Below are 13,040 nucleotides of genomic sequence, written 5' to 3'. Positions count from 1 at the left end.
CTGAACCAGGCTTGGTCTGCATACATTTTCCATGCCTACTGAGACAGAAATACAGGCATGCAGCTCAGTACATTCACACAGCCAGACAAGACAAAGAAGTGACAATGTTTACAGAGATAGACAGTCCCTAAGGGGACGTGGTAATGGGTAATCTCAAGGCAGATTTGCTTTGATCTGGTCATATGGACCCCCAATAGCACCTGCTGCCAACACAGCTCTGCAGGATGAGATGGGAGAAATGCTGTCCCCTGTCACTTTTTAGTCTCTTGCTCCTTAAATCCTTTCCCCACATTCTGGTGAGCTCTATCCCAGCAGCCCCACAAAGTCCTGAGTGGTCCATACATGGAGCTGTGTGCTGTGGGTAGACCTGGCAGCTGAAATAATATCAGTAATGCCCAGGGCATGGGGCAGTGCCACCCAGGCCCAGCTCTGGTCCCTATTTCAGGTCGTTGTTGATAACCACGTTGTCATGCATGTCACAGTAAGTTGTCATCTTCTTCCTCTTGCCAAAGGTGGAGAAGCTGTTCTTGTTCTCTCGGCCCAGGAAGAGAGGCCCATCCTTGCTGGAAAGCAGAGTGGGGGTGCCAGGGATGTAGACGTTGTGCTGGTAATCCAGGGGTGGAATGTGCCCTGGGTACAAGGGGCTGTACTGGGGTGTCCAGATGCTGTTGGTGCCTGCTGAAGCCTTCTGAAACTCTGGAAGAGAGATAAGTGCAAGATTAGCTCAGGGGAGGTCTCACCCATAGCTCAGTGGGACAGTCATATACATATCCCAGGGTGCAAGCCCATGGCCATGTGTCACCAACCTCCCTTCCGGAGCCTGGCCACCCCTCCCACCCCACAAAACTCTACCACTGCTAGAACAGGGATGTCCCCCCCTCTCCTCTGCACCTCCACCAAGCGACAAGACACTCTGGTCTTCCCAGCCCCATTGCATCAGTACTAACCAGAGACAGGGGTCACCAGTGTGCACAGCCTCTCGTGCTCCTTCTGGAAGGCTTTACGTATCTCCCCCACATCTTCCAGGCTCTGGGAGCTAAAGAGAAGAGACCGATTCAAAGCTGTGCTGGAGACAACTTCCCCATCCCCACATCCCCCTTCCACCCACTCCCTCTGTACCCACAGTGCTGGATTTGGTACCTTTTCAGGGCAGGTCGCTGCGTGCTTGGGGTCAGCCAGTCTGTGTTGGGCTGCTTGATCTGGAAAACAAAGGGAAGATCAAGGCTGGTTACTGGGACCCTCTTAATCAACCCGGCCCTGCCCGTACAAGGCTGCAGATGGCAGGGATGCAGGACCCTATCTCCTCTTTCCCCATGCCCTTTGTGGAGAAGTAAGCAGCACATTCCCATTTTAGGGAAACTGAGGCAGTGTTGTTCCCTTCTGGACCTTCCTGAGGCCCTGGGGTTGTCTCAGGCTTGCTCTCTGTTTAGTTGCCAAAGTCTGTCCTTCTGGGAGAGAAAGGGCCTTTTCCTATTCCTGTTAATATTAAAAAGCCTTTTTTGCAGGTGCAATGGAAACTTAGCCCAAGACTCAGGCACCAAAGTGTGAGAGGTGCAGAAACTGGCTGTATACCCAATATCCCAGGAGTGGGTTGCAAGGAACAACAGGAAAATCCCATTAATGTATTAGAGAAGGGAGTCCAGCGGTGCAGGGAGACGTGTGGGGAGAGCCTCTTGGCAGCCAGTCTTGGGCTCTCCTTGGAAGGGCTGTTTTATTAAAAGTCAAATGTAAGTGGATTAGACGCCTCATCACTCTCCAGCCTTGTAATCGTGTTTCAGAAAGAGTCTTTCATCGGGAAAATGAGACGTTCCCCATTTCACTACCCAACAAATGTTGACATCAAAATCCTGCCCTGAAGTGCTCACTCCCTCCCCGCCGGCACAGCCCGGTGCAGCACAGCAGCCTCAGTGCCAGAACTGGGGACACAAGTGGTGATGTTGGGGCCAGGACCAGCCCTGTATGCAGCAGTGGGACCCTGCAGACTCCCACTGGCTCAGAGGAAGCAGTAATGCTCAGGCTGTGAATTGCTCACCCACATGGTGCCACCCCCACCATCCTACATCCCCCAGGCACTGGAGCATCTCCATTGCCTCTAATGGGTGCAAAAGGTGGTGGGAAGGGATTTTCCTCGGGTAATTAGGCCTGTCAGAAAGCTCAGTGGAGAGTTTCTCACTGCCTGACGGCTCCTGATTCCTGCACTGATCAAAAGCATCTGTTATTATCTGGGAAAAGCACGGCAGAGGCTGAAGGAGGGGGCTGGAGGGACCTGTCGAGGGCATAGTGTTACCTGCTTTGAGACCTGGAGATGCTGGCCTGGCTGGGACCGCTTCCCAGAGTCCTTCTCATTGTTCCGGGGGGGGGTGCAGGGCTTGAGAAACATGAAGTCACTCTGCGCAGACTCAGGACCAAGGCAGACCTTGTAGCAGTAGCCTGGGGGGCCACCTCCAGGCACGTCGAGGCAGGTGGCAGCCGTGGTCCCTGCAGGGGGCTGTCCTGTCAGGTTGGATGTCTTCAGGCCATCAGAGGAGGCTCTGGAGCCGGGGCAGCAGCGGCAGCAGGGTGGTAAGCAACCATCACCTCCATGGGAGCAACGCTCTCCACGGCACCGAATGGCTGTGAGGATGAGGATGGCAAGGAGGAAGGTGAAGGAGATAGAGCCCAGGGAGACGAGAAGGTAGAGGGTGAGTGGGGAGGATGAGGAAGGCTCCGTGGGGAGGCTGAACTCGCTGAAGTCAGAGAAAGTCTGAGGCATGGTCTCTACCACAGAAAGCAGGAGGGACATCGTGGCAGAGAGGGCTGGCTGTCCCCCGTCCCTCACCTGCACCACCAGCCGCTGCCGGGTTGCATCCTGCTCCAGAAAGGAGCGGAGGGTGCGCAACTCGCCCGTGTCTGGTGCCATGCTGAAGAGGGTGAAGTCAGTGGCCTGGAGGAGTTGGTAGGAGAGGTGGGAGTTCAGCCCTGCATCCGCATCCACCGCCGACACTGTGCCCACAAGGTAGCCAGGCCTGGCTGAACGTGGCACCAGCTCCGTGGCTACGGAGCCATTGCGTGGCAGGGGGGAAACAATGACTGGAGCGTTGTCATTCTGGTCCAGCACGAAGATGTGGACGGTGACGTTAGCACTCAGTGGGGGGAAACCCGCATCCTGTGCTTGCACCTGGATCTGGAAGCTGCGGATCTGCTCATAATCGAGGGAGCGCAGGGCATACATGTGCCCACTGTCTGAGTTGATAGACACGTAGGTGCCCACCGGCATGCCGTGGATGTGCCCATCAGCAATGGAGTAGGACAGGTAGGCATTTTGTTGGCAGTCAGGGTCCAATGCGCTGACAGAGCAGATGGAGGCACCTGGTGCGTTGTTCTCCATCACGTAGACACTGTAGGATGGCTGGAGAAAGCGTGGGGCATTGTCGTTCACGTCGGACACCGGGACAGTGAGGGTGCTGTGGGTCAGCAGGGCAGGGGAGCCCATGTCCCGGGCAGTGATGCTTATGTTATACTCAGGCACAGCCTCCCGGTCCAGTGCCTGTGTGGTGACCAGCGTGTAGTAGTTGCGGAAGGAGGAGCGGAGCTCAAAGGGTACATCAGGGCTGACCTCACAGCTCACACGCCCATTGTCCCCAGAGTCCCGGTCCAGAACACTGATGACAGCAATAACAGTGCCTGGTGGGGCATCCTCCAGCACTGGTGTGGACACAGAGGTGAGGGTCACCTCTGGTGCATTGTCATTCACATCGAGGAGGTGTACAAGCACCCTGCAGTGCACAGCCACAGCCGAGGGTCCACGGTCCTTGGCTTGCACATAGAGCTCGTGGAGGCTTGTCCGTTCATAGTCCAGAGGGCCCTTCAGCAGCACCTGCCCGCTCTGGGACTCTATGTGGAAGAGCTCCCGAACGCGCAGTGGTGCGTGCCCACTGAAAGAGTACTCGATCTCCCCATTGAGGCCCTCATCCAGGTCAGTGGCATTGAGCTGGATGACCAGCGTGCCAGCAGGGGCATCCTCAGGAAGGCTGACACCATACGAGGGCTGGTCAAAGACAGGCACGTTGTCATTGGCATCCAGCACCGTGATGAGGATGTAAGCTGTGCCTGAGCGCTCAGGGACGCCTCCATCAAGAGCAGTGAGGAGCAGCCGGTGCGTCCGTTGCTGCTCGCGGTCGAGGGCGCGCTCCAGCACCAGCTCTGCAAACTTGCTGGTGTCGCTGCGTGTCTGCACCTCGAGTGAGAAGAAGCCGTTGGGGCTGAGGCGGTAGGTGCGCACAGAGTTGGTGCCCACGTCAGGATCCTGGGCGCTCTCCAGTGGGAAGCGGGCACCAAGGACAGCGGACTCGGCCACTTCCAGCACATACTCTTGCCAGGGGAAGGTGGGTGCGTGGTCGTTGATGTCCAGCACCTCCACCTCGACACGGTAGAGCTCCAGCGGGCTCTCGATGAGGAGCTGCAGGTGGAGCAGGCAGGTCCCCCCCGCCTCGCACACCTCCTCACGGTCAATCCGCTCGTTCACGAAGAGGATCCCGTTCTCTAGGTTCACCTCCAGGTGCTGCCTGGCCCCGGCCCGTGACACGATGCGAAACCGCCGCGCTGACAGGGTGGACAGGTCCAGCCCCAGGTCCTCACCCAGGTTGGCCACGAAGGCTCCGTGCTCCAGCTCCTCCGGCACGGAGTAGCGCAGCTGCCCCCTCGCCGGGCGCGGTGCCGGGGGCCCGACCAGCAGCAGGAAGAGGACGGAGCAGAGGAAGAGCTGCCCCAGCCTGGAGCCGCCCCCGGTCCCCATCGTGCCGCCGCCCTCCCCGGGACGAGGGATCCCTCCTCGCCTTTGCTCCCTCCTGCACTTCCAGCGAGTTCGGGCTCCCGAGGCCGGCGGGGGAAGGCCCTGCCTGGAGCTGGGGGGAGCCGAGCAGCGACCACCGGCTCCCACTTAACCCGTTCCCTGCCGGCCCCGGGGAGGGGATGCAATTCGCGCCCAGGAGCCACAGCAGAACCTGTTCACCGGAGCTGAACGCACCTGGGGAGGGGGCTAGCCACGGGGAGGTCCCGTTAACGGCGGTGCGAGCTCCAGCGAGACCGATCGCTTCCCGGGGCACCGGTATTACTCCACAGATGCTGCGCTTGGCCCCGCGGTAGATTAAGAGGAGCCCGGATCGCAGCGGCTGCCAAATCCCCGGCCGCGTCCCCCGCCGTGCCGGTCCTAACCTTTACCAGATGGTTAAGCCCCTCCAGACTTGATTACATTTCCCTGCACACCGTTTTCCTTGTAATGCGGAGTTTTTAATTACCGGAGCAGGGGGGATTACAGCCCTGGATAAAGCTGAGCCCATCAGCGCGGAGGCACAGAGAGACCCCCCCCCGACACCCCGCCTGCCACAGCCCCGCGCCCCTAATCCCGGCCCCCCCGGCTACTCCAGTGTCAGCCCCTCTGGCGCTCGGGGCACGATCCAGCCGTAGACCCGAGGGCTTGCCACCCCCCCCCCCCAACCTTGGGCACAAACTTTCAGCCGAGCCTCGGTCCCCACCGGTCCCCGGAGGGCGACAAACGGACCCCTGCGACGCCCCCCGTCCCCTCCCCTCCCCGGTACCGACCGCGGTCCCTCCGGTGGCCACTCCGTTCTCCCCGCAGGTCCGTCTCCAGCCGCCGCCGCGCCAGGGCAGCTCCGCGCGTCGCCTCCCACCGGCGCCGTCCCCGGGGGCGCTCGGTAACGGGACGGAGCGGCGGCAACACGCAGCCCACCCCCCCCCCTCCCCGCCTGCTTCGGGTGCGGATAATCCCCTAACGATCTAGTTAAGGGCTCGGCGGGGCTCGGAGCGGCTTTAGCCGTGCACTGATATTTCACTGCCTTTGTCTCTGCCTCCCGGTCCCCGGTGGGAACGGAACTGCCGGCTTCAGCCCCCCCCCAACCTCCCCCCTCTCCACGGGGACCCGCGTGGGAAGCAGAATCCAGGGGAGAGCGGGAGACGGAGGAAGCAGGAGGCGGAGGGGACCGAGGGGTTTGTGTGGCTGGGGAAAAGGGTTATGGTCCCTGGGAGCACAGCCCGACCCGCGCGGGACGTGCCTCTGCCGTGGGACCGCCGGCTGGGTAATCGGGTGGGCTCCGGGCGCTCACGAGTGGGCTCGGGATGGCTCCCGGTAAGCCAAGCTCAGGCTCCATCGAAGCGCCGATCACAGCCGGCCCGTTTCCCGCCCCATTCCCGCGGCAAGAGCCACGATCTGTTTCTCCCCCGTTATCCTTGCTCTGCCCGGGGCTGGGACCCCGGAGGCGGGATGGCCCTGGGACCCCCCAAGGGCTGCTCAGGACGGAGGGGGTTTGGTGGGATACTGAGATTTTCAAGGGTCTCGTTTCCCTCCATCCAGCCCTTCCCCGTCTCTGCAAATGCTCGGAGCGGCTCTCGCCCTTTTGTTCGATTCAGGTTAAAATATTCATCACCCCCTCCCTGCCCCATTGCAACCTGCTCCTGGCAGGATTCGTGCACCCCTCTTCCCGCTCCCTGGCCGGTCCTGCCCTTTTCCAGCTCTGCTCGGCGATTCCCCCCCCGCAGCTCTCCATCGCCGCTTCATTTGGGGCGGGGGATCTGTCCCGCCCCCCCCTTTCCCTTCCCTAAGAGAGACCACAGGATAGTCCCATCCTGTTCCTTGTCCTCAGCCTCCCAAACACTGGGGTCCCTTTCTTCCCCCCTCTCCCAGTCCCCACGATTCCAGCGGGACAAGGTCAAAAGTGGGGGGCTTGAGAAGGGGCTCAGCTTGTCCAAGGATCCCTTTCCTGAAGGAAATGGCATAGGCTGGGGGTCGTTGGGGATGCTGCAGAGGGATGGAGGATCCCATCCCAAAAAAGAGCCTTGCTTTGAGTGGGGCATAGCAGAGGAGGGTGAACAGCAGAATGGGGGAGGTGGCATGGTGACAGTCCAGCACCCCAAATGACACCTCACTTCATGTCCTGTGGGCTTTAAGTCCCCTCTTCTCTCAGGCGTTCAGCCCTGTTCTCTCAGTGTAAGGAATCAGGACACGGATAGAAGCTTGGATTTGGAAGGCGTTGGAAGCTGGAAGGCGGGGGTTGTCTATCTGAGATGTCTTGGCACAGGCAGGCGGGTGGCCGGCTGCCGCAGGTCAGCAGTGATGTGCCTTGGCAAGGCCAGGCAGAGGGATCAGGGTGGGATGTAGCAGGAGCTGCTGCAGCTTGAGCCACCTCGGAAATCCACGCAGAAAGTGAAAGGTTATGGGACCATCACCCAGCTTCCTGCAGGCACCAACCCCTGCCCGGCACCCTCCTCACTCCATTTCCCTGCCCGCTGTGTTCTGGGGCAGCAGAAAGGTCTGCAAGAGCTGTCCCTGCCAGACCACACATCCCTTCCCCCAGTCCCCAAGGCAGCCGTTTGCCCAGCCGTGCATGTGGCTTTGCTGCTCCCTCCTTGCTCCAAGCGAGAGCAGTTATAGTTTGCAGTGCCCAAGAGGGAAACTGCAGTGGGAGGGGGTTCTCCTGGGAGAAGCAAAGAGCAGCAGCTCTGGCCGCACGGCTGGGAAAGCCAGTCCTGGGTTGCTTGTGCAGGGTCAGGTGCTGGAGGCTCTGTCTTTGAAGGCACAAAGCTCTGTGCAGCAGGATGCTCCTTCCCCTCCGAACCTTTGGCTCCCTGAAGGGAACAGTGGCCATCTAGCTGTGTTTATCAGGGCTGGTGGGCAGTCTGCCTGCTCTTGGTGCTGGGATGCAAAACATTAAACATGCCCAATCTCCTTTCAGAAGCACACAGGGACAGACGCTACAAGCACGAGCTGGAGAAGGGAAATTCTTATGAGGGAAAAAAAATCTTCCCTGTGAGGGTGGTAAAACACTGGCACAGGGACCAGAGAGGGCAGAAATTGCCATCCCTGGAGATCCTCCTGTGCAACCCCATCTACCAGCCCTGCTCTGAGCAGAGATGCACCAGGGACCTCCAGAGATCCTGAATGATCAAACCCATTGTGTGATTCGGAAAGCCCCAGTCTGTAGCAGAGGTGAGGTGGTCCCCAGGGCGAGGGAGACCACAGCCCAGAGAGCCTTGGCTTCAAGAGAGGTCCTGTGTTTGTCAAGGATCCATCTCTTTTCACAGATGCCTTGTCCAGAGGTTGGGAATGGAGCAATGAAGGATGCTGGGCTCCTTTCCCACTGGAAGTCTAAACCATGGGCTCTGCCCTGTGAGGTGCATGAGTTGCTCAGCACCCTCATCCTTCCTGGCAGTGGTGCAGACAGATCTTTCACATCAGGGAAAGTTTGCAGGAAAACTGTCAGTGAAGTTCTCCTGAAGTTCCATGTGGTTTATAGGTGAGAAGGTGCAGCTGAGGCACCCAATGCAAGGGCCACTACTGGTAGAGCACACTGGATTCTCTCGGACAGCAGCACATAAGAACAAATCCCCAATCCCTCTGCCCAGGAGAGATGGAGGCTGAGACACAGGCTGAGCTCTGGCCCTACCCCTGTAGTCATCATCTACTCCTGAGCATTTTCAGGACATTGGGTCCAGCCTCTGGAGGAGCCAGTTCTGGCTCTTTGTAGGACACAGACTTCACCAGCAGCTCCGGAAGCCAACGTCTCTGCTCCTGCTTCACAATGGGCAAGCCCAAGCCTGCAAAAGGAGCTGCTTCCATGGCTGATGTCTTCTTCTTGAAGTAACAGACCTCAGACCCAAATCAGAATGGCTGTGTCCCTCTTAAGTGCTGGGACTTTTACTGCTCTCAGCACCCACTTAGAGGCTTTCCCCTAAAATGTCCTGTGGGATGGCTTCTCTCCTCTGGAAAGCACTGAGAAGGAAGGGGTCAGAAAACAAGTAAGGGTGTGCAACAGTGTGATGCTTGCATGGGGGAAGAGGAGAGGCTTTGGGAGAGACGAAGTGACACCTCTGCTCCATCAGGCACCAGCGTGACTGATCCTGGAACACTGCACAGTGCCTGCACCTGCGGTTCTGAAAGAAGGATGAAAAACTGATTAAAGGCTTGGAAAAATACCTTCCAGGGAGAAGTGTGAGTGAAACTGCTCAGCTCTGTGCTAAAAGAAGCAGAAGGCTTGGTGGCAGGGCCAGGGAGATGTCCCAAGGAGGAAATGCTGGAATGACAGGGCAGCTAAAGGCAGCCCCATGACTCAAGCCAGCTTCATGCACAGGGCAGCGAGTGGGGATCGACCTGATGGTATCTGTCTTTTGGTGTACTCTGTCAGCTCTCAAAGGGTGGGAAGGGGCTATAACCCCTGGGCTGTAAGTCCAAGCATAATCCCAACATCTTCCCTTGGCAGGACTCCATGATCCTGTGCTTAGAGCCTGAAATATCCTCTCCCCTCCTTTCCACTAAATAGCAGCTGGAAACATTCGAGTTAGGACCCCAACAAGGAGCCCAAGAGCTGAGAGACAGAGTGGATGTTTCCTTGTCCTCTCCTCACGCACATCTCCTTGCACCAACACCCAAACAATAAAAGGGTGCCCACATTTTACTTTGAAGTCCCTTACGCCTGGGCTAGGATGGTGATTTTGGAAGGGAAAGGTAGAAAAAGGCACGTTCTCCCTTGTCCCTGTTTCAGGGATGATTTTCAGCCATCCTGGGTGTCTGGGAAAGAAATTCATGGACAAACATGGGGATGTTTCCTGCTTCTCCATCTCCACTTTCACATCATTCCTCTGTCCCCATTCCCAGGAAAGGGATCACCTCTACCTTCCCACCCTCCTGGGACTGTGCTCCCCCTGAGACCCCCAACATCCCCATGTGCACCCAGGAGCTCTGCAGATCCTCCAGGTCTCCCCTTCCCCCCCCTCCAGCCCTACTTCTTTCCTCCCTGTCAGGGAGCTCAGTCATCGAGGGTGTCAGAGGCACGGTCCCCGGGGAGGATGAGGAGTGTGGAGCTGGGGGTGGTGTTCGGCTCTGAGAAGGCAAAGCTGCCATCAGCAGGCGCTTTGATCTGCAGACAATCACAGACAGTGTAGGACCCTGCTCCGCTCAGCCAATAAATAATGGAATCTGTGTGTTGACACAGACAGATTCCCCCCAAACTGTCAGAGAATGGGAGACAAGAGAGTGAGTGAACGGGAGCTGGAGGGAAGGGGAGAGGAGCGGGCAGGGAAGGGATGAGGAGGGCCTGCGGGAAAACAGGGAGAAGAGGCAAGGGAGGTAAAACAGGACAAGTTTGGGGAGGAAATGTTGATGGGGGGAGCCAGGCGAGGAGGAGAAGGAGCCTGGGGAGCACATATTTGTAGAGAGGAAGGAAAATGAAGTCAGGAACTGTGGGTGGAAAGGGGGGAGCGCTGCCTGCACAGCAGGCTGGAAGCAGAGGGGAAAAAATACATCATCTGGAGGTGGAAAAGAAAGAGAAGGAGGAACAAAGGCATGGCAGGGCCCCGGGCTGCCGGCGGATCACACGCTCCCCGGCGGATCACACGCTCCCCGAGCAGGGAACATGTTCCCCTCTGTGACCGACCCCCCCGGCGCGGGAGCTGGTGGTGGGGGGCCAGGGTGAGCTGGTGAAATGATGCCACTGGGATGCAGCAGCGACACGTTCTGAGTCCGCAAGTCCCCAAAACCCCTCCTGCGGGTGCCCTGTCCCCACGCTCCCCCCTCACCCTCTCCCTGATCCTCCTTCAGCCCGGAGCTGTTTGTTCTCTGCCTGATGATGGCTTTTTACTGTGCTTGCAACACAGAAAAGCCTCCCCTTTGCTCAGGAGTCCCACCAAGCCTAGCAGAAGCCATTCATCCTCCCAACAACCCTCCAGCCCAACCTGCCTGCAGCAGCACATCTAACAGGGATGGGGGCAGCCACTGGGGTTGTCTCTTTCCTCCCAGTATGGAATACTTGCAGAGCACCATTTGTTCCCTCTTGGGCCCACCTATGGCCTGATTTGGCTCAGCTCCAAATACTGAGTGTGTGGAGGGTGGCCCAACTTGCTGAGGTCTCCAGGTCAAGCACTACTTTGCTGTGGGTGCCCCCTGCTCAGCCCTTTTTGAGAATCGAGTGTCCAAGTTTCCCATTCAAGCTCCAGTTGGGAAGCAAACACCTCCCAGCCCAGGGACCCTCTCCACAAGCCTCCTCCTCCCCTGCTTCCATCCCTTCTGCAGCAACACCAGCACCAACCAGGGGTTGGATCTTTGCCCTTATTCAGACCAAGCTCTCCCCTGGAGACCCAGGAGCCTCCCAGCACAACAGGGCTTTGGTGGTACATCCTCCTGGCACCACTGTACTGGGTCAAAGGGGTTTCCAGGGATATCACCTATGGATGTTCTTTAGCTTAATGATGGCAAATGGCAGGAACAGCTGCCTAACTGGGGCAGCGGTAGCTTACGGCCTGAGCAGTGGGAGGAACGGAGCTCCTGCCGAGATCCTAAACCTCTCTTTTGGGATATAAAACTGGTATAAATCACTGAAAAGCTGGGTCTTTGTGCTAATCAAGTCACTGAAGCAGGTAATGATTGGGTTGGCCAAGGCAGAGTAGTGCACAGGGCCAGGTTGAAACCTCTTCTTCTCCAGAATCACTCCAGATCCCTGATTCCAGTCATTTACTGGGACAGTGGGAATGTTGGGCTGGATCTTGTCCTGAGCAGGACCTGAAGTGAGTGAGGGGAAGGTGGGCAAGCAGGAGAGAGCATGTTTGAGGGGTGCCAGGTCCCTCTGAAGGAAAGGGGAACACCAGCCAGTTGTCAGTGCTCAGCCTCTCTACAAGGCATCAGCCCTCCCTCTCAGATCAAAGCCACAGAAGATGAGAAGTGGTTGGGGAAAGATGTATTTGTGTTTTCTCTAGAGTCTGCTGTGATGCTTCTCCAAACATTGCCATCAATGTTTAATGGGATGGAGCCACACCAGTGCAGCCCAGACTGAGCATGGTCCCCAGTCCGTCTGGGACACAGGGGTGCAGGCAGACCTGCTGGACTGGGACATTCTTCCCCAGGTCTCTGAGCCACAAGGCAGAGCCTTGCAGCCCCTGCCCAGGCACTGAGAACAAGCACCAACCTGGCTGCAGGCACCTCAGAACACTTTCATGGTGAGCCCAGGCAGGATGCCTCAGCCTGGTGGTGGGTACCATCAGGAGTACCCTTCCTTACTCACCAGCTCCCAGTTTTAACTGAAGGAATAGCTGTGTCCCCTTTTGGCAAGAGCAAAGTGAGAAGCAGCTCACCCCATTTGCTGCTGGAGAAGAAGAGCTGCAGAGCTCCTTCTCTCCAGTTCAACCCCAAGCCCTGACCCACACGGGCACATCCAGCACCAGCAGCCTGACAGCTCAGCATGGAGATGGTGGGTGCCAACGAAGAAAGCACATGAACCCCTTCACATCCCACAGCAGCACTAGGCAGTGGTGGGAGCAAAGGGTTAATGTGGCGGCTGCAGGGAACGTTATCTGTCTCTTCTCTAAGTATTATTTCCTCCCATGAAACCAGCTTTTCATCCTTGGCTAGAGGCAGCTCCTGCTGCTGGGAATGCAGCGAGAGCTGGTATCTGCTACTGCACACACCACTGCTCCCAGCAAGACAAAGAGCTGCTCCCCTGGCGAGAGCAGCCCCAGCGCTGGGACTGGGCGGCAGCAGCCGCCGGAGGTGCTGGAGCTTCAGCCCAGAGGATGCAGATGGCCTCGGGATGGAGCTTGGCTGTGACAGGCTTTTTACCCTAGAGGAATACGGTTAAAAAAGCCCTCTCCCACTCCATGGTACTGCGGAAAGATTTCCTTCCTATCTCCCAGGACAGCAGTGATGGGTCAGGCCTGGAAAGGCTCCAGCCTGGCCACCCAAGAAGGTTTTTTTGGGGGGCTGCCCTTTTCACACCTCACCTTGGGATGGGCAGGAACAGGAGGATGCTCCATGGGGAAACCAAGGCAGCAACCATTGGCTCCAGGGTCAAAACCTGCAGAAGAGGGACGGAGCCCCAGCTTAGGCTGCAGCAAGGGCTGGACTGGCTGCAGAGCTGGTGCCTGGGAGAAAATGGCTGCTGCTAAATCTTCTCTGAGATGTCCTAAACTTTTCCTGTGTGTGAAACCACGGCAGCCTCCCTCTCACACCCTGGAGGGCACAAAGGCACAAGCATCTCCTCTCTGCCATTCAGCCGGAGCCA

General features: G+C 58.0%; 1 protein-coding gene across 1 annotated transcript; it reads right to left on the bottom strand.

Annotated features, from left to right (window-relative positions):
• Nucleotides 1-436: 436 nt before the first annotated feature.
• Nucleotides 437-4,774, bottom strand: LOC308225919 (protocadherin-10-like; the record flags this gene model as incomplete). The annotated part of the gene is made up of 4 exons (XM_080627152.1): nucleotides 437-696; nucleotides 948-1,036; nucleotides 1,141-1,199; nucleotides 2,288-4,774. The coding sequence occupies 4 exons, from the start codon at nucleotides 4,772-4,774 to the stop codon at nucleotides 437-439; spliced, it is 2,895 nt and encodes a 964-aa protein (XP_080483278.1).
• Nucleotides 4,775-13,040: the final 8,266 nt, after the last annotated feature.

The sequence above is a fragment of the Psittacula echo genome, assembly GCF_963264785.1.
Source record: "Psittacula echo genome assembly, chromosome: 11".
Classification (NCBI taxonomy): Eukaryota; Metazoa; Chordata; class Aves; order Psittaciformes; family Psittacidae; genus Psittacula; species Psittacula echo.
This window is presented reverse-complemented; position numbering and strand designations above follow the sequence as displayed.